Here is a 24,269-nt window from a genome sequence, read left to right as displayed (position 1 = left end):
CCACGATGTCCCGGATGGTGCTCGCACCGGAAGAGAAGGGGCAGCTCTCCCAGCCATCTTGTGGCAGCTTCCAGCGAACTGGTCGCATCAAGCCTCGTAGAATCGGAGGTGAATCCCGTTGAAGGGGCGCCATCATGCCCGGACACCTGCAAGAAGGCTTCGGCTGCGTCGTGACCAACCGGTTCGACCAGTTATTGGACGATGAGTCCGACCCGTTTGAGATCCTGAAAGCTGCTGAAAACAAGAAGAAGGAGGGGGCCGCCGCTGGTTCCACCAAGACCGCGGCTCAAGCCGCCAAGCAGCCGAAGAAGGAGTCACAGAAGGACAGAAAGAACCCGCTGCTGGACAAGAAGGACGAGTCCCAAGCGCCAGTTCCCCTGAAGAAAGAAGGTAATAAGAAAAAAAAAAAAAAAAAAAGGCACCTGCTCCCGGGCTTTTGTGCAGTGCATGTTTATTTTGTGTTTTTCGCAGGAACTGTCATGTGCATCCCCTGTTAGCTGCATTAGCTGCTGCTGCTGCTGCTGGTCTGAGCGAAACACAGCGTGAGGTCAACATGGACCCTGTCCTGTTGTTAGAGGACAGACTGGAGGTAGCTAGGCACAGGCATGTTCCTGCACCAGAGGAGAGCTACCAGGGTGCTCGGTCAAAACCAGCGGCAGGGTCCTGTGCTAACAGTCGGGTCTGTCGCAGAAACGGTCCCCTCCAGCATCCGACGGGAAGGTGTAGTGTTGGGTTTCAGTCTGCTGCGTGATGCTGCTGCTCAGGCTGCGCAGCTCTCTTAGCAGCTGCGGGCTTTGCAAAACAAATGTGGTAGATATTCACCTGTGCGCTGGGAGAACCAGACAGTGTGCTCTTTGTTCGTCTCCCGGGTAGACGTTTAATCTGCTGGAGCTTAGAGATCCTAAAATGAATTTATAAATTCAGTCAGTGCTAAAAAAAGGTCAACTGTACGGTTGTAAAAGTAGCTGCTATAAAAGGAAATTAGAGGTGACACACTCATCTGGTGTTTTGTTGCTGTAGGTGGCACTTTGCATCTTCCCCCACATACACACACACACACACACACAGTGCAAAACAGAAAGTGTTGACGCAAGGATTTCTAACACTGACAGAGCTTACAAGGGTTTGACTCGTGCTCCTGTGACTTGCAGGTATCAGGCGGGTCGGCAGAAGACCGGACCAGCAGGGCCAGTCTGGATCTCAACACCAAGGCGGACAGGGTGAAGGGCGACCTGGAGACAAGAGGCCGGAGCGGAGACCTCCTCGCGAGCGGCGCTTCGAGAAGCCAGCTGAGGACAAGCCTGAGGGAGGCGGAGAGTTCTCTGTAGACAAGTAAGTAGTGCTCGCAGCTGTTAATACAGTTTTGGTATCACAGCAGTCGAGCTCTTTTTGACTTTAAACATCTGTTATCATTAAGAGTGTGCGTATTTTATATGCGCGCACATGGATTGGTGCTGGTCACTCACGTTTGTGTATACTCTCGTCCGCCAGGCCTTCTGGAGACAGGCCCCCGCGAGGGCGTGGTGGCGGCCGGGGTGGGCGCGGTGGACGAGGACGGGGCATGGGCCGAGGAGACGGCTTCGACTCGCGCGGGAAACGGGACTTCGACAGACACAGCGGAAGTGACAAATCGTGAGTCAGTCCTGAACTTAGACCTTAGCCGACCTCCTTTTGGCTTCTGCGTTTCGTTCTCGCATCGAGAAAGATCTTTCAGCTGCCTGTGGTTGCCAGAGTAAATTGTTTTGAGATTAGGATCAGCTCTGCCCTGCATTGTCGTTTTCGAGTTCTGCACGCTGATCTCATTTTTCTTTGTGATTTGAATTTACTGATGGTTTGTCCCTTTCTGCTTTTGCCTCAGCAATCAGAAAAGCGAGGAGAAGCGCAGCGGCAGCGGCTCAAACAACTGGGGCAATGTGAAGGACGAAGTGAGGTGAGTTTTCACACCTAAGGCCCATTTGATTGTGATGTTCATCTGGTATCTGTCCAGACTCGGCGCGCTCTCTGTGAAGTGCTTCTATTTTTGTATTAAAACAAGCACCAGCAGCTTTGATGGGACACGTCACAGGATCCTGCACGAAATGTTTACAGCTCAGTTTTCTAATACAGGCGTAATAATATTAGTTAAAAGAAGTGCAGCACACAGTGGAGAGTGCTCTGGTGTGTTCGGGAGCGCCCTTGGAGCGTTGCCAGGAAGAGATAATGTTTCAGCTGGAGGTAATTTGTTAGTATTGACATGGCTGCTGTGTGTTTTTGTTCCCAGTGAACCCGAACAGACTGCTGCTCCTGAGACGACCACAGAGGGAGAGGAAAGCGCTCCTGCCGGCTCTGAGAACAAGTGAGAATCCATCTCCTGTCAGATTATACGTGAAAAAGATTCCAACATCGGGCTTTTCGTTTTGGATTTTGCAAGTCGGTCTGTGTCGCAAACAATATTACCTCTGCACGCGCCGTTCCGTCACAAGCCTGTAGTGCAAATGGGATAAATGTTGTCGCTGACCCTTTGGCCTCTGGATTAGAGAGCATGTATGGAGGTAAGAGGATTGGCGGTTTGAGGTTTAAGTTGCTACATTGTTGTGTGCTGGCATTTCAGAGAGAATGAGGTTGAAGAGGTGAAAACCGAAGGCCCCAAAGAGATGACCCTGGACGAGTGGAAGGCCATGCAGGACAAGGAGCGCACCAAGGTGGAGTTCAACATCCGTAAGCCCAACGAGGGAGCCGACAGCCAGTGGAAGAAGGGATACGTGCTGCACAAGTCCAAGAGTGAAGATGTAAGTGTGGAGATTTACCATGGACACCAGGAGGCTTTTCTCGCCTCCCTGCAGCTCAGACATTTACCTCAAATCTGTCTCAGCAGAGCGAACTGTTGTGGCCCAGCCATCCAGGATGATACTGACATATGCTTTTTAAGACGGACATTGGTTTTACACTGACAGTGAACTCATTATTTCTTTTTTCTATCGCACAATACAATGCGACAATAGGAAGAAAGGGCTTTTGAGGTGTCTACACAATGCAGGTCACAGCTGATGTTGACTTTAGTTCAGTCGTTTTTTACAAGAAGCAGCTGTGAAACATTGACAGCGTAGAGACTTTACCTGTGTATTCAAATAGACAACGATCACAGCCTCACTCTTATTGTAATTTTTGTGTCAAGTTACTGTCAGGTTAACACGCTCAGGTTGTTGTGAAGATCCCATTGTCTTTCTCCTCAGTTCTCAAAATAACTTTCTGCCGGCGTTTCTTGTGTTGCTTTTCCAGAGGCCCGTTGGTGCTTTGATTGACGCCGCAGAGACGGAAGCAGAAGCACAGCCCCTGTTCAACAAGGTACCTGCATTACTAACACTGGTCTTTCATCCACACGGTCCAGGAGATATTCACTGTTAACAATCTTTAGAAAAGCACCTGTTAGGAAATGGTGAGGGACTTCAAATACTGACAATAGTCTCAGCATAGTTCATTGAAGTTCAAACTAAGACACTTGTGGTGTGGCCGTTAGTCTAAGTGCAGCTCATCTCTAACGTACTTTTGGTTATCTGCCCTTATCAGCAGGCCCCAGCCGACGAGTCCGGTGAGCACCATTTCCGCAAACCAGCCAACGACATCACATCTCAGCTGGAGATCAACTTCGGAGACCTGGGCCGCCCCGGCCGCGGGCGTGGGGGCGCGCGCGGCGGCAGAGGAGGCCGCGGCGGAGGTGGGGGAGGCACCAGGCCGGCACGCGGGGGAGGACGCTCCGAAAAGGTGAGAACAAAAGCTGTCGACGCTGCGAGGGTTTAGCACCGGCCGTAAAAGCGGTGACTTGGAAAAGCTGCTGTGGAACCACTGAGGCCCTGAAATAACAGACGAGTGACCACACGCTCCACCATGCAAAACTCACCGACCGCCAGCCATGAGGTGGATTATAATGACGGGGCCTGTATTAAAGCTGACATCACATACTTAATCCATGACATTTGTAAATCTAAGGCTGCAACTAACATCTGTCACTTCATATGAAAATGGTTTTATTGAAAAATAGAAGCAACTACCTACGCATTGGGACACATTTCAAGATTCTCTGCTTGGATTTTTACACGTTTCATCAAACAAATTTGAGCAAAATAATTAAAAATTACCTCAAATCTGTTTGAAAATTTACTGACTATTAAGAACATGGTATACACAGAGCAACAATCTTAACTATAGCACCTCAAATGTCGGCTGTTGTGAAATATCTGTAACATCTGAACTATTTCAGACTAAAAGAGACTGGGACTACAAGGCATCAAATGTGTCTTATACGCTAGCACATTTCATTTTCTTTTTCATTGCGGTTAAGTCCTCCGCTGCCAACTTGAGTACTCTCTCCTCCTCCAGACAGCTTCACAGCGCTGTCTTAATTTGATTCTGCAGAGATAAGCAACACTGTGGCGCACATTTGACACATTCAGAAGGATTTCGTAGTCCCCACATTCAAAGTGTACACATGCGACTGTAGGTTTGTCACATACAAGTAGTCATCTGGTCCATTGCTAACACAAAAATGGGGATTACACCAACTTCAAAACAGAAATCATGTTGACTAGAGCTGAATGCTGCTCAATTTCAATTCACAAGGTTTTGATTCGATTCAATTTGAGAGATTCGATTCAATTTTGGTTTTGAAACCATGTATCTTGATTATGAAAGAGATTTTAACAAAACTGGTGTCACTGGGTCCAGAGAGTTGTGGTACATTCACAATATTTTCCCTCTTGATGGCACATATTCCATATGGCCCTGATCTTCTCTGTCATCATACTTTTTAAATCCAATCAGCTGTCAGGCCTTTTAGAGTTGTCATGTTTTGTATCTCCCTCACGGCGTGGGCGTTGCATAGTCTGCGGAGCTTTGTCTTGCAAAACCTGTCTGGCGAGACCACAGTGAGATTTCTATCGCGTCTAATTAAATAATTGATCTGAGGATGTTATGAATTGATAGTGGGTTTTGAATTGTCTTTTTTTTAAACCCCAGCACTATCATTAACGTCCTCTTGTTTCTCATGCGTTTCCTCCACCAGGCCAGTGGAGTGTCAGTCCCCAACGTGGACGATCCTGAGGCCTTCCCAGCTCTGGCCTGAACGCTCCTCCTCTCACCACCAGCCCACCCATCAGCCCTTCCGGGGCCCCTCCTCTACGAGGCTTGCATGCTTACCACATCTTCAAGTATATAAGAAAACAAAGAAAGAAAAAAAAATTATGACCAAAAAAAAAAAAAAAAAAAAAAGACTGTCATCCCATACCACTCACACCACCAAGGGACTCAAATTTTACCTGTTTTAAAGGAGAACAAAAGACAAAAAAAAAAAAAAGGCGGAAAAGGACCTCTTGTTACACTGAAGTTTTGTATTTAGGAACATGAAAGCAGGGATGTTTTCATACTTTTTTCTTTTTTTTTTCAGAGATTATGCATACTTCATTGATATTTTTTGTGCTGCTTGAATTTATGCATTTCTGCAATTATTTTGAAGTGTGTTTATCTCTCCCCTCCCCCCAAAGCTTTTGTGCTTTTTATTCTCATGACTTCAGCTCAGTATTATGGGGTCATCTTTACAAAAGACTTTCTACTGGAATCCCCCTCCCCCGTAATACACACTGATGTGGTAGCACTACACTACATAAGAAACGTGTACTAGATGTCTGAAGTATGGCTTAACATGCATTTAAAGTGTAATTACTTGGATCCTGACTACCCATCCATTTGCGAGGCACAAATTCTGGATGGGTAAGCAGGCACAGTGACTTCCTACTAAAGCTTGGTATTTTTCTGCTTATTGTGCAGTGAAAGTTAATGCCTCTTTTCCTTTTATTTTGATAGCTTGCCTTTTTTTTGTGGACCAGTGGTTAGTAATGCTTCGTATCCCCTGATCCAGATGTGCTACCTGTGTTTTCAGGGTGTCCCAGGGCCTAATGTATCCTTAGGCTGGTCCTCTTAGGTCATACAGAGTGTGCTACTTGTAACTTCCGGACCACTAAGCAGATATTGTATTTTATTTTGTTAAGGATAAGTGTGTATGCGTGTGTGCGCGGCAAAAGTGTGCGTGTGAATGTGTGAATTTGACAGATAGTTACTTAGAATTTAAGTATTCCTTTGCTCTGAACTTCTCAAGCAGTAGACCACAGGTTCTCAACTGAAGCAGTTCATACTGTCTTTTGAGAAGTGATTGTTGAAATGTAGGTGAGAATGATGGATAGACCATGGACATATCTTAGAGCATCTGTACCGTCTTTCAGATCTCAAAGCACTTGGTTTTATCAGCACTAGTCCTCTGAAGATTGTTTTTTTTCTTCCCCTTCCTTGAACCACACTTGCTGTTTGTTTTTTTGTTTTGTTTTTTTATCAGTGCAGAAGCATCAATGCATAATTTGTCTGAAAGAAACATGGGCTGTCATTGTGGATCAACCACGAGCTACAGAATGTAATGTAAGCTAATGGTGCTTTCAGCCATCTGTGTCAGCATTTCCAGCAAGTATTTCTTTTTAATAATGTTGGGTTCGAGGGGGTCTGGGGATGTTACATTGAAGATACAGAAGTGAATTTAAAGCTTTACACATTGAGCTCTGCAAAGACTTGCTGGCGACTGTGCTGATACAGACGGCTGGAGCAGTTTTCATGTAGGACTGTTTGAGCCACGTGACGACGAAACTTTCTCTGCAAACATCCCTGTTCTAATAAATTGCTTTAGAGGTGTTACATGTATTCTGTCAATGGCTGTTCGGTTGTTTTCAAATCGATGCTGTGATTTTAAAGGTGTATACAAATGTGCTGCTGACTCCTCCTTGCTTTAAAACTAACGACACTGTGGTGTGTTTCATTGCAACACTGTTGCCAGTTGATCCCACGTAGACATGACACCGACGGCCTGAGTTATATAGTTGCCAGTTTATATTTGAAACCAAGAAAAAGATCTGATATAACAGCCGCCCTGTAATAAATCCTATACTGCACTGATCGCTTAGACAACATTTTAATGAAAACTATTAATCTAAAAACCACAAACCGTAGCCTCAAAATAACCATAAACCTGAGTCCATCCTCTTATTACAACTGAATAAACACTATTAGGGTCACAACAGAAGGATTTAATGGAGGGTTACAGGAAATCATTATTTTGGTCCATTTATTGGTGAGATTTTAGAGCAAACTATCTTTTATGTGGAGTTAATCTGACGTGTGATAAAACAGGCTGTGAATGATCCCTGTGAAAAGGTGGAAAAAAAAAAAAAATTGGAGAAAAATCTTGTGCTAGTGTTTTTTTTTTTTTAATTCTTTATTGAAAATGACAGTGTAACAGAAACGTTATACAACATACAGTCATGCCAGCTCATAAACCGAGTTAAGACATTGGACAAAATCTAGGAATCTAGGATACAAGTAAATAAAAAGTAAGTTTAACCGAGTCGACGTACATGCGGTCTAAATATGCTTTTAACATTTTTAATCCTGTTTCTTCTTTATTTGTAAGAATTTATTTATTTAATAAAGCATTTAATTCATCCATAAGGCTGATTGCTTTAGAAATGTCTTTATTGCATTTGATGACCCTAAATTGCAATTTAAAATTTTGTATCAGGTCTATCTGATTGTTACTAAACATACGTTTTTGTAATATAAATCAAATCAGGACTGTAAGAATCTGCCGTTGTTGTTCCAAGTGAACCCCTTTTTGTCAGGGTATAAGTTTCCATACATCTACGACTGACAGCTGATCCCCAATAAATGTAGTGCTTTTTAATTTTTTATTTAACTTTAGTCTTCCTCCATGTTTACAAGATCATCTGGATTATCATATTCTACTCCCACGATCAGATGAGCTTCTTTGTTTTTAAGTGTCTCTATATGTATACATAGAGTTGTGTCAAATTAACTTTGGCTTGAAGTGCATTGTTATACACGTTACAGACTATATTAAAAAATCTAATTTGAAAACCTCATATGAGGTCAACGATTCAACAATACTACCTTTACATTAGTTGAGTAGCGCCCCCTGCTGACTGTTGAGAAGCATGACAAAAATAACACTGGTCGCCCCACTGTGCTTTCCAAAACTTTTCAAGACCATTTCTTTAAACTTTTAAGCAGCGGTCAGTCAGACTGTTGATGGGTTTTAGCATCTCTGCATTGGAGACTGTCTAGTTCGTGTTTGTGGCGTTTCTCTTACTCATTATGAAGGATGTGCATAGATAATAGACTGGTATAGATGCTTCTCGCCTTAATAAGAAGCCCTTCCATTGATGAGTCCACATAATAAGTCCACATAACGGGGAAACGATGAAATAGGAAAGTTTCACTCCTTCATTTCTCTATAAGTTACCTTTAATAAGTCATTTTAGTCATTAGGTACTCGGTCAGAATCTCAGAGCTCAGAAGGAATACTCTGCCCCGGTCACTTGCCCCCGCACTACATTTCCGCATTTAGTTATACGCGAAACACGCATGCGCAGTAGGACTCTTAAGTGTCCGTTGGACTTCATCGGTGCTGTTACTCACTTTGTAAATAATGGCCGCGCTCCACAAACGTCGGCGTGAGCCCGCCCGCAGAGACCTGTCAGCTGGGAGAGCACCCTCCAGAACCGAAATGGAGACACCCGGTGACACTCCTACTGTGTTCGTGAAGCTGTTAGCAGCGGGGTTTTACGGCGTCAGCTCCTTTCTCATCGTGGTGGTCAACAAAAGCGTCCTCACCAGCTACAGGTAAAGGTGCAAAGTACAGAGGCAGACTGGTGTCGGAGAGGAGGCAGTCTGGCGATGTGTGGATATGAAGTATGGAAAGAGACAAACTTAGGTTCATCCTCACTGATAAATAGACATGTCATATTCCTTCCAGTGCTCTTCATACACTTAGAAATGTTCCTAAAACTCTGTAAAAAGTATAGAAATGTTCATATACAAACATTAATTGTATTAATAATAATACTTTTTAGAGGTAAAACTGTGTACAAAGGGTATGTAACTTTAATTTTAGAATAATGAAATAATACATTAAACGTTTGATGTATGAGCAACAAACGCACCTTTTCACAGTTTAATGCAGTCAGATATAATGAAATAAAACTTAATTGATGTCTAAACGGGAATTCAGGTGTTACAATAGCAGGAGAAAAGAATTAGGACTATTCATTCATGCATTCATTTTCTATAACCGCTTGTTTTCTGAAGGGGCAGGGGGCTGGAGCCTATCTCAGCTGTCATACTCCAGCAGGAGTATTGCAGTAGAGAAAAGTAGATTTTGCACAGAATTGCCTAATAAATAACTGCATTTCATGAGATCCAGAGGTTGTATGTGGTCCTTTAGCTAGAAACTCAACAGCAGTGCTAAGACATTCAAATGTTAAGGAGTCTGACTCCTCTGGCGGCATAATTTTGCTTTGTATGATCAAAAGAAAGAGTATTTATTATTGAATCTTGTCAATGTTGTGTGATAATAACATTATAAAAGTGGAACTGATTCACACTTCAGTCAAAAATTCACTTTAATTCCTGAGAAAGACTGTTGACATTTGAACTCAACGGCTAAACGAACACATCCCTCCCTCCTTCAGATCCTCTCTCTGCCAAATTCATGGACACACAATGCAAAGACAACACTATAAAGAGAGAGTAAACAACATCATAACAAGTAATGCAACTCCGGTTAGCTAGGTAGTGGATTAGCAAACTGTCTTTTTTTGTCCGTCTGCAAACGCTATGTTTTTCAGCACACTAACATTAGATTGATATACTCCACATTTAAGTGTATGACTTTAGCAAATGTGCTTTCCATCACTGGGTTTGAATTATGTTCTGGGCGCTGAACCTATTTTGTGGATGTTTTAAATGACAGTAACTGCATAAAAAAGAATCCACAGACTCTAAACTCCTTGTGTGGTTAAATGTGAAGAGAGTTTAATTTTAAATGTGAAGACCCACAAAGAAGAAGCAACTATAATGTAACCTCTGCATAACTGAATCACCGGTGTTCATGTTTTACAGATTCCCATCGTCAACATGTGTCGGTATCGGCCAAGTAAGCGTCTCTTAAGTTGAATTCTAACCTTTATTTGTTCACTTAAAGCTGTCTACCTGATGTACTGCTTCGATAACTCTGCAGATGCTGGCTACGATAGTAGTCCTGAGGACTGGAAAGATGCTGGGGGTTATTTCCTTTCCAGACGTGGATCTGAGTATACCACGCAAGGTGAGGACTTGACTGTTGGAGATCATGAAGATGTTCTTATTTAAAAAAACAAAAACAGTTCTCTCTGAGTTTAACATATCACATGTACTCCTTATTTCCAGATGTTCCCACTGCCTCTGTTGTACGTCGGGAATCAAATATCCGGACTGTTTGGGACGCAGCGACTCAAGTGAGAGCTTGTCAGCATTTACACTGTGTGAAAGACGATTTCCTGACTATGAACCGCCAAAGCCGACCCACTGACTTTCTCTTTTTCTCAGTCTGCCCATGTTTACAGTTCTGAGGAGGTTCAGCATTCTTCTGACCATGGTGTTTGAGGGGCTGTTGCTGAAGTAAGTTGAGCTCCTGGTTTCTTCGGCACGCTTTAACCAGAATGCAGCGGGTGAATCCTCTCAATCATTTCCTCACAGAAAGACTTTCTCGGCGTCCATTAAGATGACGGTGTTTACGATGATCCTTGGTGCTTTCATCGCTGCCAGGTGAGACGCCCGTACGCGTACAAACACTGATCAGGCCGTTTGTGTGAAGTCATGTCTCACTGTGTTTATTTTTTGTTTGTTTTTAGCGCTGACTTAGCCTTTGACCTTGAGGGATACATATTCATAATGCTGAACAATGTTCTGACGGCAGCCAGCGGTGCGTACGTGAAGCAGAAACTTGACTCCAAGGTGAGCAGCGCTCCGACACAGCGTGATGCCTCTTTGACGTGAATAATAAACCGCTGTTTCCATAGGAACTGGGCAAATATGGGCTGCTTTATTACAATGCTCTGATCATGATTTTCCCCACTGTGGCGTACGCTTACTACTCAGGAGACCTGCAGACGGTAAGCATCCTAACACGTACTGGTATGTATGATTGATTGTGCGACGGTGTGAGTCAACGCCACCTGTCTGTGTGTGTTTGGATGCAGGGGCTGGAGTATGATGGCTGGTCTGACCACCTGTTTGTTGTACAGTTTGTCCTCTCCTGTGTGATGGGGTAAAGTAGTCGTCTATTCCCGCAACAGCTAATATCCCACAGTGCTGCTCGTGTCTAATTCTGCTCCACTGTGTTGTACAGCTTCGTGTTAATGTACTCCATCCTGCTGTGCACACAGTACAACTCAGCACTCACCACCTCCATCATAGGCTGCATTAAGGTAGGTCACTACACACTGGTCCCTCTCTCTCTCTTGACTCAGTCACTCAATGAGTACACATGTGCCACGGCTTTCTCTGCAACTTCCCCAGAATATCCTCGTAACGTACATCGGCATGGTGTTCGGTGGAGACTACATATTCACCTGGACTAACTTCATCGGCCTGAATATCAGGTGGAGTGAGAAAGACGCACCAGTTAAACTGCCGAGTGTTTACTTGTCTGCCTTTTGAGAACATTTTTGTCATATTTGCTTTCTCACAGCATCGCCGGGAGCCTGGTGTACTCCTACATCACCTTCACCCAGGAGCAAACGAGTAAGAACAGCTAAATAACCTGAGTCAGGACCGCAGGGATTGTTGTATTTGATTTTGTTATTTCTAAATTATTTGCTTAATGTTTTCATCAAATTTAACAGAAAAGGTGTAAACCGTGGAGTCCCTTGGCGACACTGAAGATCCAGCGCACATCATCTTGGGTGTATTTTGTTAGCAGATGAGGCTTTGCTGTAATTTATTGAAAGTTTATTATCTGAGGCAATACTATTCGCTCTTATATCGAATTATTTTTTATAATTGTATTCCACTGATTAATGTTATTTTATATACATCAATGAAATTAATATAGAGTTGTTTTTTTAGGACTATTTTAATAAAATGACCCATAAATCAATGTATACGTTGTATGTCTTGTATTAAAAGCCTATCCTAGGTGTCATCGGGCGAGAGGCAGGGTACACCCCGGACAGGTCACCAGTCTATCACAGAGCTAACACAGAGAGACAGACAACCATTTATACTCAAATGCACACCTATGGCCAATTTAGAATCACCAATGAACCTAATGAGCATGTCTTTGATGGTGGGAGGAAGCTGGAGTACCCAGAGAGAACCGCAGACACAGGAAGAACACGCAAACTCCACACAGAAAGGCCCGTGGATTCGAACCCAGCACCTTCTTGCTGTGAGGCATCAGTGCTAATCACCTTTCCACTGTGCCACCACCTGAAAATGAGACAATCTGTGTCATTCACTTCACCTGTCAGTGGTCATAATGTTATGTCTGATCAGTGTATATTATCTTATATGTTCACATAATGATGGGTTACTTTATCTATTTAATTTTCCAACACACAACAAGACAACTTAAAATCATTAATACATTTATTAAATATAGCCAATGTTATTCCATTGATAGCCAGTCCTGGAATACACCTTTATTCATATCATCATTTACAGAGAAAAAACAGACACTGTCCAAAAAAAAGCAAAGGAAAAAAAAAGACTGGATCAACATTACTTGAGAAAAATGTATCTCAATTTCTGAATTTAAGTTCAAAGCTGAAGTACAAAGTAAAACGTTAAAGCATTAAGCTGAACAGCTACTGGACCAAAATAAGTTAGGTCTCTCCAGTCACACCTTCATGTCAACTGCTGGACGTCCACTGCTCTGAAGCCACTCGTGACAGTAAGTACTGGTTGAAACGAAGCACTCAGAACAGGCAGGTTTGATAAAATCAAAGGCAGGCAGCACACGCAGCTTTTTTTGCAACAAACTTTCAGATTGAGCAGGGTAACGCAGGAATGAAAAGTACTGCCAAACAGCAAGAGAAAGAGGAATGGCTGCTTTTTTTTAATACATCCATCTCAGAGAAACATATCCCAACAAAAAGCACAGCCTACAAGGAAGACCGGAAAATACAGAGATGAAAAGACAGTTATAAAAAATGTACCAGCTGCTCAAGGTAAGAAATCTATACAAACTTTACACAAACATTCTATTAAAAACGAAGCACTGACTATGAAAATCGAAAAATACAGAGATCTTCTACATGATGAGTTATGATAAAGGACATCACTGATGTCAGCTGCTTTACACAAACAAACCTGCAGGGCTCTGACCCGCTGGTTCATTCATCATAATCAAAAAAACAAACAGCCGTTAAGAGAAAGAGCTGAGGGAGTGAAGTTGTATTTCTGCTGGGTTGTGACACACCACCTCATCAATCCAGATGAGAAACATACAATCAAAGTGCAACTACAGTGAGCTAGCGACAGCACCGGCCTATTCCTCTTGGTTTTTTTTTGCCTACTTTGCATCTTTTCAACAACTTAAGCACATAACTGTTAAAACATGTCATCAAATCTAAAACAGCAGACAAATGGCTTTGAACAAAAATTACCCATCATTAGATTTTTTTTCTGTTAAAAAATATAAATATCTCTTGTGTAAAAAAATATCACGGGTGATTTATTTTCTTTTAAGTACAAGTAGAAAAAGGGAATTCTTGGCAAAATTTCGTCAGTCAGTCTCCAAAAAAAGGGAATCGAGATGATGGGAGGAAAGTGTTTTGTTGGACATGATCTAGCTGTGGTACTTTGGGATGAGCTTGGTAGACAGTACATGGATGTGATGGAGGGCCTCCTGGAGGACCAGCTGCAGTTTGGTTGGCTGTGTTCTTCATGGTGTGATTCAGTGACTTAGGACCTTCTTAAAGTGAGTCTTTGCTCTAACGGCGCTCACAGGTCAACAGGGGTTCATCCTCCTCCTCTATCGTTCCCTACCCACTAGTAGAGGAACAACTTGTCTCACCCCACACCAGCGTCTGTTAGTCAACATTGTTCAGTTCTCCTTTGTTCTAGATGGTTCCACCTCACTTTGACCCAAAGGCTCTGCCTCCGTCCTTAACCTCTTGGCCGGCCTGTCGTGTGCCACCACTGCTGTGTCTTTGTGGTCTAGCAGAGGCTCCAGAGAACCATTTCTGTCATGGCTGGGAGCAGTGGGTTGGCTGCAACCGTTGGAGTTGTTGTCTGAAACTGGAGGAGGTGGAGGAGGAGGAGGAGCGGGAGGAGGAGGAGCTTCCACCAAAGGATGAGAGGGACCGTTGGACTGAACTCCCTCAGGTTTGACTTGATTTGCTGGGGGCAACTGAGCACCATCTACTGGGTGACTCGAATTGTGGCTTGCAATACCTGTCAAAAAAAGAGGAGACAATGAGTGGCTTAACATATTGAAGAGATTTGATAGGTTGATCTCTCAAATTACAAAAACTACAGCAGTACATGAACATGAATTCATTTGCGACAATTTCAGTAACTTCTCTAATTAAAGCTATGACAATAAGAACTGGTTTTACTGGAAAATGTTGCTGCTAAATTTCTTAAATAAACTACAACCACAAATAAAACTACAATCACTGCCAGCGTAGCAAGGTGGAGGCAAAACTTTACAATCTGACATCTTTTATTCATTTGGGTGTACTGACCCATGAAGGGCCTTGTGAAATGAAAAATATCTAATGTATTAGTGAGTTACATTATTAGATTACAATTTTATGCAAAAAACACATTTTGTGTAATCTTGTAACTCGTCCTGGACCCATGAAATTCAACACTTAAGCTGTTGTAATATGTATTACTTATACGTACTGGTGACTTTGTATGTGTACTCATAGTAGTGAATGATCACAGCACTGATCAGCTCACCGTTCTGACTGCTGCTGTCTTCCCTTTCAGAGTGGCTGGTGCTGCTGCTGGAGGTGGTGGGAGGAGGCGATGCCGCCCTGCTGGATGTGGCACTCTCTGTCTCATCCAATAATCTGTCCATGTAGTCTCTGAAGAAACACAGCAGTACACAACCCGTTACAATCAGCCTCCGCTCTTGACACTGCTTTACACTATGTGGGCAGATCTTTTTTCCCTCATCTAACAGTGATTGCAGGTGGGCTCTACTGCGGGGCTCACACAAAATGTACAGTTCGAACAAGTCACTTGGTTGCTTCAGATCCATCCCTGAAGACACTTAAGGCACTTTTAGAGTACTGCAGGACCTAAACGCAAGGACCTATGCACGTAGCCAACGCTGGTGTGAGCCCTTTATACTTGTGCGCTCGTCAGTCTGGCTCACTCTGTAACAACAGCACCCAAACGCTTTTCGGCGCTGTGTCTTTTTTGCCAGTTGGGTTAATTTTTGTTTCTACTTCCTGCTTCACTTTCAACAATGGTGACTGAAACGAGTCATACAAATGTTTATACACTATATTGCCAGTAATATCCAAATAATAATTCAGGTGTTCCAATCTGTGGCCAATCTCCATGGCCACAGGTGTATAAAATCAAGCACCTATTCATGCAGACAGCTTCTACAAACATTTGTTGTGAAAGAATGGGTCGCTCTCAGGAGCTCAGTGAATTCCAGCGTGGCACTGTGATAGGATGCCACCTGTGCAACAAGTTTCATTTCAACATTTCCTTGCTACTAAATATTCCATTGTCAACCGTCAGTGGTATTATAACAAAGCGGAAGCGATTGGGAACGACAGCAACTCAGTCATGAAGTGGCAGGCCACGTAAAATGACATAGCGGGGTCAGCGAATTCTGAGACGCAGTGAGCAGAGGTCGCAAACTTTCTGCCGAGTCAATCGCTACAGACCTCCAAACTTCATGTGGCCTTCAGATCAGCTCAAGAACAGTGTAGAGAGCTTCATGGAATGGGTTTCAATGGCCGAGCAGCTGCATCCAAGCCATACATCACCAAGTGCAATGCAAATGCAATGGTGTAAAAGCACACACACTGGACTCTAGAGCAGTGGAGACACGTTCTCTGGAGTGATGAATCACACTTCTCCATCTGATAATCTGATGGACCAATCTGGGTTTGGCGGTTGACAGGAGAACGGTACTTGTCTGACTGCATTGTGTGAAGTTTGGTGGAGGGGGGATTATGGTGTGGGGGTTTTTTCAGGAGCTGGGCTTGACCCCATAGTTCCAGTGAAAGGAACTTTGAATGCTTCAACACACCGAGAGATTTGGGACAATTCCATGCTCACAACTTTGTGGGAACAGTTTGGGGATGCCCCCTTCCTGTTCCACCAGTACCAGCACCAGTGCACAAAGCAAGGTCCATAAAGACATGGATGAGTGGGTTTGGTGTGGAAGAACTTGACTGGCCTGCACAGAGTCCTGACCCCAACACCTTTGGGATGAATTAGAGCGAACACTGAGAGCCAGACCTTCTCGTCCAACATCAGTGTCTGACCTCACAAATCCGCTTCTGGAAGAATGGTCAAAAATTCCCATAAACAAACTCCCAAACCTTATGGAAAGCCCTCCCAGAAGAGCTGAAGGTGTTATAGCTGCAAAGGGTGGGCCGACGTCATATAAAACCCTATGGATTAAGAACTCTATGAGAAATCTACCCAGGATACATTCACAGGGACAAATGATTGTATGAAGGACAGACAAAGTAAAAGTACCCCAGGCCAGACCCCTCCCAAAAATATACCTGTGCACCCACATCATCTATGAATCAACCTCATTTTTTCTTCATGTAAATCCGTCCCACACATTAAAATCTTTTTGTTTTCTCAACAAGGAACAAGGTTTTTGATGAGTTATTTAAAACCTTGTTTTAAATAACTTAAATAAAACCTTGTTTTAAATAACTTCCTTGTCAAGTGTCTGCAAGGAAGGACCCACCAGTGACTGACTTATTACCACACATAACAACCCTTATTTGACAACAAACGTAACAAAATGCATCAACCTGAAGTATAAATACAATATCAACAACATAAAATAAATCATTTTAAATTAGCAATGTCCTTCACAACTGCATATATTTTTAAAGAAGACTTACGTGACACCAGGATGAAGGTTGTATTTCCTTTTCCCAAGTCTGGTTTGCTGTGCAAAGAAATCATAACGCTCAGACTTCTTCCACATGTAATAAAAGGCCACACATTCTCCTACAGACCTAGTTCTCACCTGAAAGATTTAATTCAGCAGACATGAAACGACCATTATTACCATCATCTGAAGAGATAATTTCAGCACAAATTCAAATAAGAGACAAATCAAATTACTTCTCGGGACTCTCGACACAGGTCAAATGATCTGCAGATATTTTAACATTTTGCGAACAGAGAAATTTGATTTGTCTCAAAAAGCAACAAGATTGAAAGTGAGCATATTCCAACTGTGAGCAACTTAACAGTGAACACTTTGATAGATTTCAAATGAATAAATAGGTATTAGAATTATGAATATAATAAGTAATTGTTGTGGAGTTTTTTTAAACACTTCTCTTACCTTGTTGGCCTGTATTAAATGAAAGTCTTTCCCATAAGCTTTGAGTCCTTGTTCAAAATTTCTACATTCCTCTTCAGTCCAGACAGATAGCTCCTCTGTTGCAGAGAGGATGTGAGGAGAGGAAGTGTTAATATTGTTGAAGTCTTTTCAGGACAAAAGTCTTTTCAGCACAAAACTCAAATGACCCACGTAAATGACCTACCTCTGGCTGCTTTTACATTAAACCTTAGTCTTCTTAAAGCTTCTTCTGTGTCAAAGTCACATTTCACCAGTTCATATAACGCCTACAGGGAAACAGGGAAATAAGTTTAGATTAGTCAGCTAAACACATGTAATAAACACTGACTACGCTTTGTGTGATTTATTACAAGCCACATATGCGTTGCCCTCACTTGTTCATTGTCTTTGATATGGGATCCTTCTGGGATTGCATCCACCCCCTTCTCATCTCCTGTCCGCCTCGATGCCTCTGTCAAGAACTCCACAACTTTGCCTTCAGGAAGACACTCGGGGTTCCACAACAACTGGTCATCGTTTTCATAAACTACAAACAAGTTCAGAAAAGCACAACAAGACCATTTTCAGTTGATCCCCACAGACGTGTCACAGCTTTAATATGCAGACGCCATCAGGGAGATGAGAAACAGCAGGCTTACCTTTCTCGTTGTCTTTGTATTTACACAAGCCAACAGGGGTTTCTGCTTGATACATGGAACCCACCATAATCTCCTGTTTGGGAGAAAAAAAAACAATGTTTGGATTGAGTATGGACTGTTTGACAGTTATGTAATTCATTGGAAATACAAAACCTACTTGACACAAAAATGGTGTAAATAAATTTGTTTCTGCACAGATTTACGAATAAATTCTTCCGTTGCAAACGTTTGTGAGTGCTCAAAGAAAAAGTTTAGAAAGAAAGTTTAGTATAGTATTTCTACAATTGTTGCAGTATATATGATTAAAAAAGTAATTAATGTGTTACAGTGACAGCCGAATGTGCCCACTGAGTGTTTCTAAAAACCTATACCATTAAGCAAAACATAAAAACTGGCATAAAAAATATAGGGGTCTGTAGGCAGATTCCTCTGATCATGGTCAGATAACTAAAGTTCTCACGTACCTTTTTCCAGTCTTCAGATGGAACATAGTCCTCATCTTCATCTGACTCCTCCTCTGCATCATTGCTACCTGAAACATAATGCATTATCTATTTAGGCCACAAAATGTCACAAAAATCTTCTGTTCTATTGAATATAATAATTAACAAACAAAGTGAAAGACAAGAAAGGAAATGCGACAAGAGGTCAGCGCATACTTTCGAAGTACTTGAGTCTCTGGGGGCGGATGAGTTCTGCTGTGCCGAGTGACCTGACTGAGCGGGTGCGACCCTCGGAGTTTACCTGGGTCTCACCCGCCTGTCCCGACAAGTTCTTAACATCCTCACCCTGAAAATACACAAAAAGTTCACGATTGTGAACAAGGATTCAGAACAGTGATAATAAAATTGGGCTGGTGCCACCTGGTGATTGTACTGACTGACTACTGAAAACAAAACTTACAATGCACTCGGCTCTTTAATGTAAAACAACTCACTTGTGCTCCATTTTCCACCTACAAGTCTTGACAAGTGCACTGTGCAGTCTGACAAAACCTTGTACATCCATTTTTCACATGCCTTCAGCTACTGCCAACTTTAAGGTCCACAGCGTAACCTCAACTTTAGAACTGCACAAACTAATTACAATTTGCAAAAAGCATGTCTACATTTTTGTCAACACTGACGACGCATCTAAACAAACTTTTCTGCAATTGTAACTGGACAACAGGGACCAGGAGTTAGTGCTTCCATTAGAAGAATTTGCCACATGGCGGCCCGCCCATATGGTGTAGCAGAGGGGTTCCAATTAAATCATGCAGTCCACGTTTACTCAAAGTACAAGCTAAATAATAACTGGACACTGTCGGCCTAGCTTCTAAGGTTAACTCTAGTGGACAGAGGATAGAGCAACCACACCTTCAGAACTCATGCTAGAGACCTCCCTTTCTGGGAGTGTAGGTACATAGACATAAATAGTTTGGACCATAGAGCATACTGTACCAAGTAGTCACACACAGTTTGAGAAAAATACACATGACACTACACCTTTGGGTAGCAAAGAGAAAAACCCAAACATTTGCCCAACCCGAGCTGAAAATACACAGAACAGTCAAACTATATTACTTTATGGAAACCATATCACTGTTAAGAAACTCGAAAACACCAATATACCTCAGTTCTTTTCAGCTCGCCAGTGCTTCTGCTGCTTTCATCATTGTCAAGGTCCTCTTCTTCGTCCTCTTCCTCATCATCATCTTCCTCCTCTGGTTCTTCTTCCTCCTCTTCATCCTCATCTGCTGGTGATCTGCCGCCATAACCGTAGAGACTCAACAGCTCATTAATGGGCATCTCTCCCTCCTGTGAAAAGCAAAGGGACACAGTTTGATGCTGAGTCTTCTCCTGCCCCGGGGAAAAGACTTGAGGGCATTATATTTTATCCCAAAACAAACCACATCATTTTCTTTCGACAGCCAGAGTTGGTTGAAGCTTTGTAAAATGTTCTGTTCTTTAAACATTAGTTTGTCAGTGACAAACTACAATATGTTTGTGTGTGAAAGCTGTAAACCATCTGAGTTGACCTGTGACAGAGAACTGAACTGAGTGTTAAATAGTTTTTTGCCATTGGTGAACTGATTATGGATAGAAAGTGCCTTAAAAAAAATAATCTTAGCCCTTTTTCAAAATAGTGTTGAACTAAACTCTACTTTTTTTTTTAAACCAAACCAAAGAAGGGCTAAAAGGATGACACTAACCCGCGCAAGATCTTCAATTTCGTTGGCGTTGGTCTCATCAGCTGCCTCTAAGAGTTCCTCTTCCTCCAGGGTGCGTTCATCATCATAGTCATGGACAAGCATGTCTGCTGTTAGATCAAAATCATGGTCATCGGAACCGGCTGAACCTCCTGAAAATTAAACAAAAAACATAATGTTCCAAACTTAAAATGACTGAATTTTATTTAGGGTAATTCAGATTTTTTTTTTTTTTTTTTAAATGATCCAGCCAGTATCTTTATTTAAATAAATACGTCTATTACTGATATGTCAAGGAGTGGGCGATATGTTATTTAACCATTACTAACTAGATTAAACTTCTTTCTGATAAAGTAAATAGAAACAGTGGCTTTGGCAAATCTGGTGAAATGAGTACCATCAAAATACTTCAATGCAGAAATATTTTTCTTTAGTTTAAGGAAAAGATTATTTACAGCACTTCCCATACTGGACTAATACAGTAAGAGATATTATTATGACTGACACCACAATAAATGCAAGTTCTGACTGTTGACATATTTATATTGTGTTACAGCATACACATATAATCTTACTATCCATCCCCTGCATGAATTTTTAAGTTGCAGATACACAGGTTTATTTTTAAAATAATCCTTAATTAAGTAATTGTGTTTCACCCTTGTTAACAAATGTTCATAGTGTAAAGAAACCATGAGAAAACTTTAAATACTAATAATTCACAACTTCTACTATTATTTTAGTTGTAAAAGTGGTAAAACGATATTATACAGATTTGATGTTTCAGACTATGAAACTAATTGGCAGGTTTGAATTCTGTGTTTTGAATTTTGGTGACGGTGCGTCCGTTTACATGTGTTCTTCTTATTTAAGCATCAAACTGATAATATATTATGTTAATTTGGACAACAGATTTCAGGCGATTGTTATTCATCCAAACAACAGACAGACTCCGACAACATTTAATTTACCTGGGCTCGAGTTCCCGAGGGAGGGCTGGAAAACAGAAACAAAGAGGAACATAAATAAAGTTGGCTTTAGACGCAGATATCTTATTAGATGTAACGTTTCAACTGGTACAGAGGCTGACATGTTCAAGCTACCCTGACGGAGGGATATAAAAGGGAGCTTGGAAAGCGCGCCCCCGACCTTGTGTCCTAAACGCTGATGGCAGTTCAGCAAGAAAAGAAACAAAGAATCCCGTTACGGTTTGATACGGGACACTTAGGATAGCATGTTAGTAATGAGAACATTTTAGGTACAGCGATGTTTACCGCCTGTATTCAACCAGTTGGCTGCAATATGCGAGCGCGTACCGGGTTTATTTTCTCAACTCGCTAACTTACATTACTTAAGTTGCAAGCTAGTTAATTCTCCTTTATATATTTGCGCTAACGCGTCCAAGTTGATATTATTATTCGCCGCTTGTAAATAATAGTCCAAAAGCACACGTGGCATATTTCTAACAGTAAAATTTCCACAACATATCGGTTTAAAAGCGTAAACATGCATAGTTAAGTGCTCTTAAATAAAACCGCGTAACATCGCTAACGCCGCAGCTATCTTCCGTCCGGCTAGCGAAGCTAACGTTAGCTAAATCCGAAGTTTACAAAACACGCTTGAGTGAAAAAATGGCTATTATGTAGCAACGCAAACAGCTGATACTTAATTTCGTAAGCTAAAGCTTAAACGCAGAAGAGGCGTATACATTCGACTGGACTAACTATGATACAGTATACATTTATTTTTTCCGAATATTTATTTCACTTTCTTACCTCCGCCATGTTTGCAATCCTGCAGGGTCACGTCAGGGGTCAGCGTCAGTTCCCGGATGTAGAGTCCCGCCCACCTTGCAGTATGGAGACCAAACGTTTCCAAAGCTTTGATGCTGCAGTGGCATGGATGCATGGATGCATTCATGTACGGCTTGTAATGTTTTGATCACGGCACAGTTATCAAACTTTACATATACAAACACATTATATAATATTAGATATACGTTAGATTTTTTAATCGCATCCAAATAAACGAAATTAAACACAGTAACATGCTGTACAATTAAATAATTATTTGTGAGGAATAGGTGTGTGTGAAATTGTGAAACATGTTGTTTTATGTTGCTTAACCGCAGTATACTGGAATGGAGCTGATTTCCCATCCACAAGACACCTGTAGCAGAGGAAACACAGAAGACAGGTACAAGCGATTGTTAGGCTTTTGATTGTCTTCTCATCAGGAAGGTGCATAATTTTGATCCATCAACTGGAACAAATTCTGAAAAGTGCTCTCTCACAATTTAAGAAAAATCCAGTCAAAGATGTTAAATTCATAACAATGTGAGATTCTTAGTATTTTTCATTTCTAAAACACTTGAGGGATTCAAAGGTTCTTTTGTAGGTTCTGTAACATCATGTGTGCAGATGCACTGTAGTCCACAACAGTGCTACATGTAGCAATTCAAACATGTAATTACTGTCAACTCCCAGCAGATGTTTGTAGGCTACCTGTCACAGAAAAGACCGCACAGCTGTTACTAATACAATAAATAATAGCCTTGTTCCAATCAACTGGGTGATGAAATACAGGATGTACACAATTGAGGCATGTGGCATGTGGTATTCTGCCTATTGAATGCAGTAAATCTAGCACCAACTATGTATTTATTGATCACTTCATACCAGACAGGGTTTTGCGCTTTTTTGTTTTAACTGTGTCGATGGTCCCAGTGATGGAAGGTGAATACGTAACAGAATAAGATTAAGTATATAGTTGAGGAATTTTACTCATTAATTATTGCATTTACTCCCACATAGTTCAAACGATGCTGAATGAGCTAATCAGCACAAGGTTAATCTCAGTAGTTAAGTCTGTTCTCTGTGGCGTCATTCCTGCACTGATGCAGGACCAGTATATCCACCTTTTATCGTCATTATTCATAGCTGCCATATATATGACACCAAGCAATAACTGTTTGCCAGGACTGGAGAGGGGAACAGGACACAACAACCAGGAGTATGGTCAAGCTTTTCTCTTGAAGAAGACTGAAAGAAGAGAAGGATCTGGGCTTTAAACAAGAGTCATAACACTCACATCTACGGCCAATTTAGAATCACCAATTAACCTAATGAGCACGTGGGAGGAAGCCAGAGAACCCGGAGAGAACCCACGCAGACACAGGGAGAACATGCAAACTCCACACAGAAAGGCCCAGTCGGCCCATGGATTCGAACCCAGGACCTTCTCGCTGTGAGGCATCAGTGCTAACCACCTCGCCACTGTGCCGCCCCCAAATGTTGACAGTGGCAACTAAATGGAATGCCACTGTAATTGATGCTTTAAGGTACATTCAGGTATTTCTCTCAATGACAGCCGCATTTAATGCGTTAATAAATTCAGCTGTGTTCAGGAGTTTATTGGTTTATCACCCAGGGGCCTCTTGTAGTTCTGCTTCAGCTAGGACTTACTACAAGCATTGTCTCTGGTGGTTTCAGGTCCTAAAGCACAAGGACTGACATCCAAAATATAAAAATAGTTTGGAAGTAAATTACTAGAATATGAGTAACAAGTACACTCTGGCGGTATCTGGCCACCAAATACTTTACAGAACAAACAAATTTTATATATATATATTAGAATCAAATGTTCTAAGTGACACATGAAATAAAGAGATATCATGCTTATACCTTATCATAGCAATAATGACTTTGACGTCAACATTATTCTATAACACAGTTTGGTTGGACAACAAACGTACCGGTAAATGCAACTATCTTCACTTGGAATCACTGATTTATGCTCATGATAATGGCCATACACGCCACTATGTTGCTATGTATAGAGCAATTACCTCAGTTTGTTGTGGGGCGGATATCTCAAGAGACCCATTAGGCAATACTTTGCTAAATCCATGGCAATAAAAACCCCGCAGTTCAGACATAAAAAAATCAATTCTTTCTCTTTAACATTTACGAAATTATTGTCAATCAGTGATCTTCAC

General features: G+C 41.9%; 3 protein-coding genes across 6 annotated transcripts; 2 read left to right on the top strand and 1 right to left on the bottom strand.

The window, feature by feature from the left end:
• The first annotated feature begins 18 nt into the window (after window positions 1-18).
• serbp1b (SERPINE1 mRNA binding protein 1b) lies at window positions 19-7,525 on the top strand. The gene is made up of 9 exons (XM_084547051.1): window positions 19-390; window positions 1,152-1,332; window positions 1,492-1,632; window positions 1,859-1,930; window positions 2,261-2,335; window positions 2,591-2,768; window positions 3,259-3,324; window positions 3,547-3,741; window positions 5,039-7,525. Exons 1-9 carry the CDS (start codon window positions 135-137, stop codon window positions 5,096-5,098), a joined length of 1,224 nt encoding a protein of 407 aa, XP_084403177.1. The 5' UTR covers window positions 19-134; the 3' UTR covers window positions 5,099-7,525.
• Window positions 7,526-8,358: 833 nt separating this feature from the next.
• On the top strand, window positions 8,359-12,104 carry LOC311489130 (nucleotide sugar transporter SLC35D1-like). Of its 2 annotated transcripts, XM_084546078.1 has the most exons (13): window positions 8,363-8,712; window positions 9,991-10,024; window positions 10,109-10,195; window positions 10,297-10,364; window positions 10,456-10,527; window positions 10,606-10,674; window positions 10,761-10,863; window positions 10,929-11,021; window positions 11,109-11,176; window positions 11,258-11,336; window positions 11,428-11,510; window positions 11,600-11,652; window positions 11,754-12,104. In XM_084546078.1, the coding sequence occupies exons 1-13, from the start codon at window positions 8,519-8,521 to the stop codon at window positions 11,762-11,764; spliced, it is 1,014 nt and encodes a 337-aa protein (XP_084402204.1). In that variant the 5' UTR covers window positions 8,363-8,518; the 3' UTR covers window positions 11,765-12,104. The 2 variants fall into 2 exon arrangements, with proteins under 2 accessions (XP_084402203.1, XP_084402204.1); XM_084546077.1 differs by having other exon boundaries at window positions 8,359-8,712; window positions 11,600-12,104.
• A 211-nt stretch (window positions 12,105-12,315) lies between these two features.
• Window positions 12,316-22,085, bottom strand: mier1b (mesoderm induction early response 1b, transcriptional regulator). 3 transcript variants are annotated; one of them, XM_084546769.1, is made up of 13 exons: window positions 22,048-22,085; window positions 21,244-21,268; window positions 20,276-20,424; window positions 19,695-19,880; window positions 18,741-18,870; window positions 18,546-18,613; window positions 18,082-18,154; window positions 17,818-17,969; window positions 17,628-17,709; window positions 17,426-17,520; window positions 16,974-17,101; window positions 14,821-14,948; window positions 12,316-14,307 (listed from the first exon to the last, which is right to left on the bottom strand). In XM_084546769.1, the coding sequence occupies exons 1-13, from the start codon at window positions 22,054-22,056 to the stop codon at window positions 13,958-13,960; spliced, it is 1,575 nt and encodes a 524-aa protein (XP_084402895.1). In that variant the 5' UTR covers window positions 22,057-22,085; the 3' UTR covers window positions 12,316-13,957. The 3 variants fall into 3 exon arrangements, with proteins under 3 accessions (XP_084402895.1, XP_084402893.1, XP_084402894.1); XM_084546767.1 differs by lacking the exon at window positions 22,048-22,085 and having other exon boundaries at window positions 21,244-22,031; XM_084546768.1 differs by lacking the exon at window positions 22,048-22,085 and having other exon boundaries at window positions 16,974-17,020; window positions 21,244-22,030.
• Between the last annotated feature and the right edge of the window lie 2,184 nt (window positions 22,086-24,269).

This window comes from Chelon labrosus, assembly GCF_963514085.1.
Source record: "Chelon labrosus genome assembly, chromosome: 6".
Classification (NCBI taxonomy): domain Eukaryota; kingdom Metazoa; phylum Chordata; class Actinopteri; order Mugiliformes; family Mugilidae; genus Chelon; species Chelon labrosus.
This window is presented reverse-complemented; position numbering and strand designations above follow the sequence as displayed.

Excerpts from the sequence above, each read along its gene's own strand:
- serbp1b (XM_084547051.1), top strand. The coding sequence starts at position 135 with ATGCCCGGACACCTGCAAGAAGGCTTCGGCTGCGTCGTGACCAACCGG. Across the intron at positions 1,333-1,491 it reads GGAGAGTTCTCTGTAGACAA|GCCTTCTGGAGACAGGCCCC; the intron begins GTAAGTAGTGCT and ends CTCGTCCGCCAG. Across the intron at positions 1,931-2,260 it reads AATGTGAAGGACGAAGTGAG|TGAACCCGAACAGACTGCTG; the intron begins GTGAGTTTTCAC and ends TTTTGTTCCCAG.
- LOC311489130 (XM_084546077.1), top strand. The coding sequence starts at position 8,519 with ATGGCCGCGCTCCACAAACGTCGGCGTGAGCCCGCCCGCAGAGACCTG. Across the intron at positions 11,022-11,108 it reads ACTCAGGAGACCTGCAGACG|GGGCTGGAGTATGATGGCTG; the intron begins GTAAGCATCCTA and ends GTTTGGATGCAG. Across the intron at positions 11,337-11,427 it reads CCATCATAGGCTGCATTAAG|AATATCCTCGTAACGTACAT; the intron begins GTAGGTCACTAC and ends CAACTTCCCCAG.
- mier1b (XM_084546767.1), bottom strand. The coding sequence starts at position 21,364 with ATGTCAGCCTCTGTACCAGTTGAAACGTTACATCTAATAAGATATCTG. Across the intron at positions 18,871-19,694 it reads GCGAGCTGAAAAGAACTGAG|GGTGAGGATGTTAAGAACTT; the intron begins GTATATTGGTGT and ends GTGTATTTTCAG. Across the intron at positions 17,102-17,425 it reads ATTTAATACAGGCCAACAAG|GTGAGAACTAGGTCTGTAGG; the intron begins GTAAGAGAAGTG and ends TAAATCTTTCAG.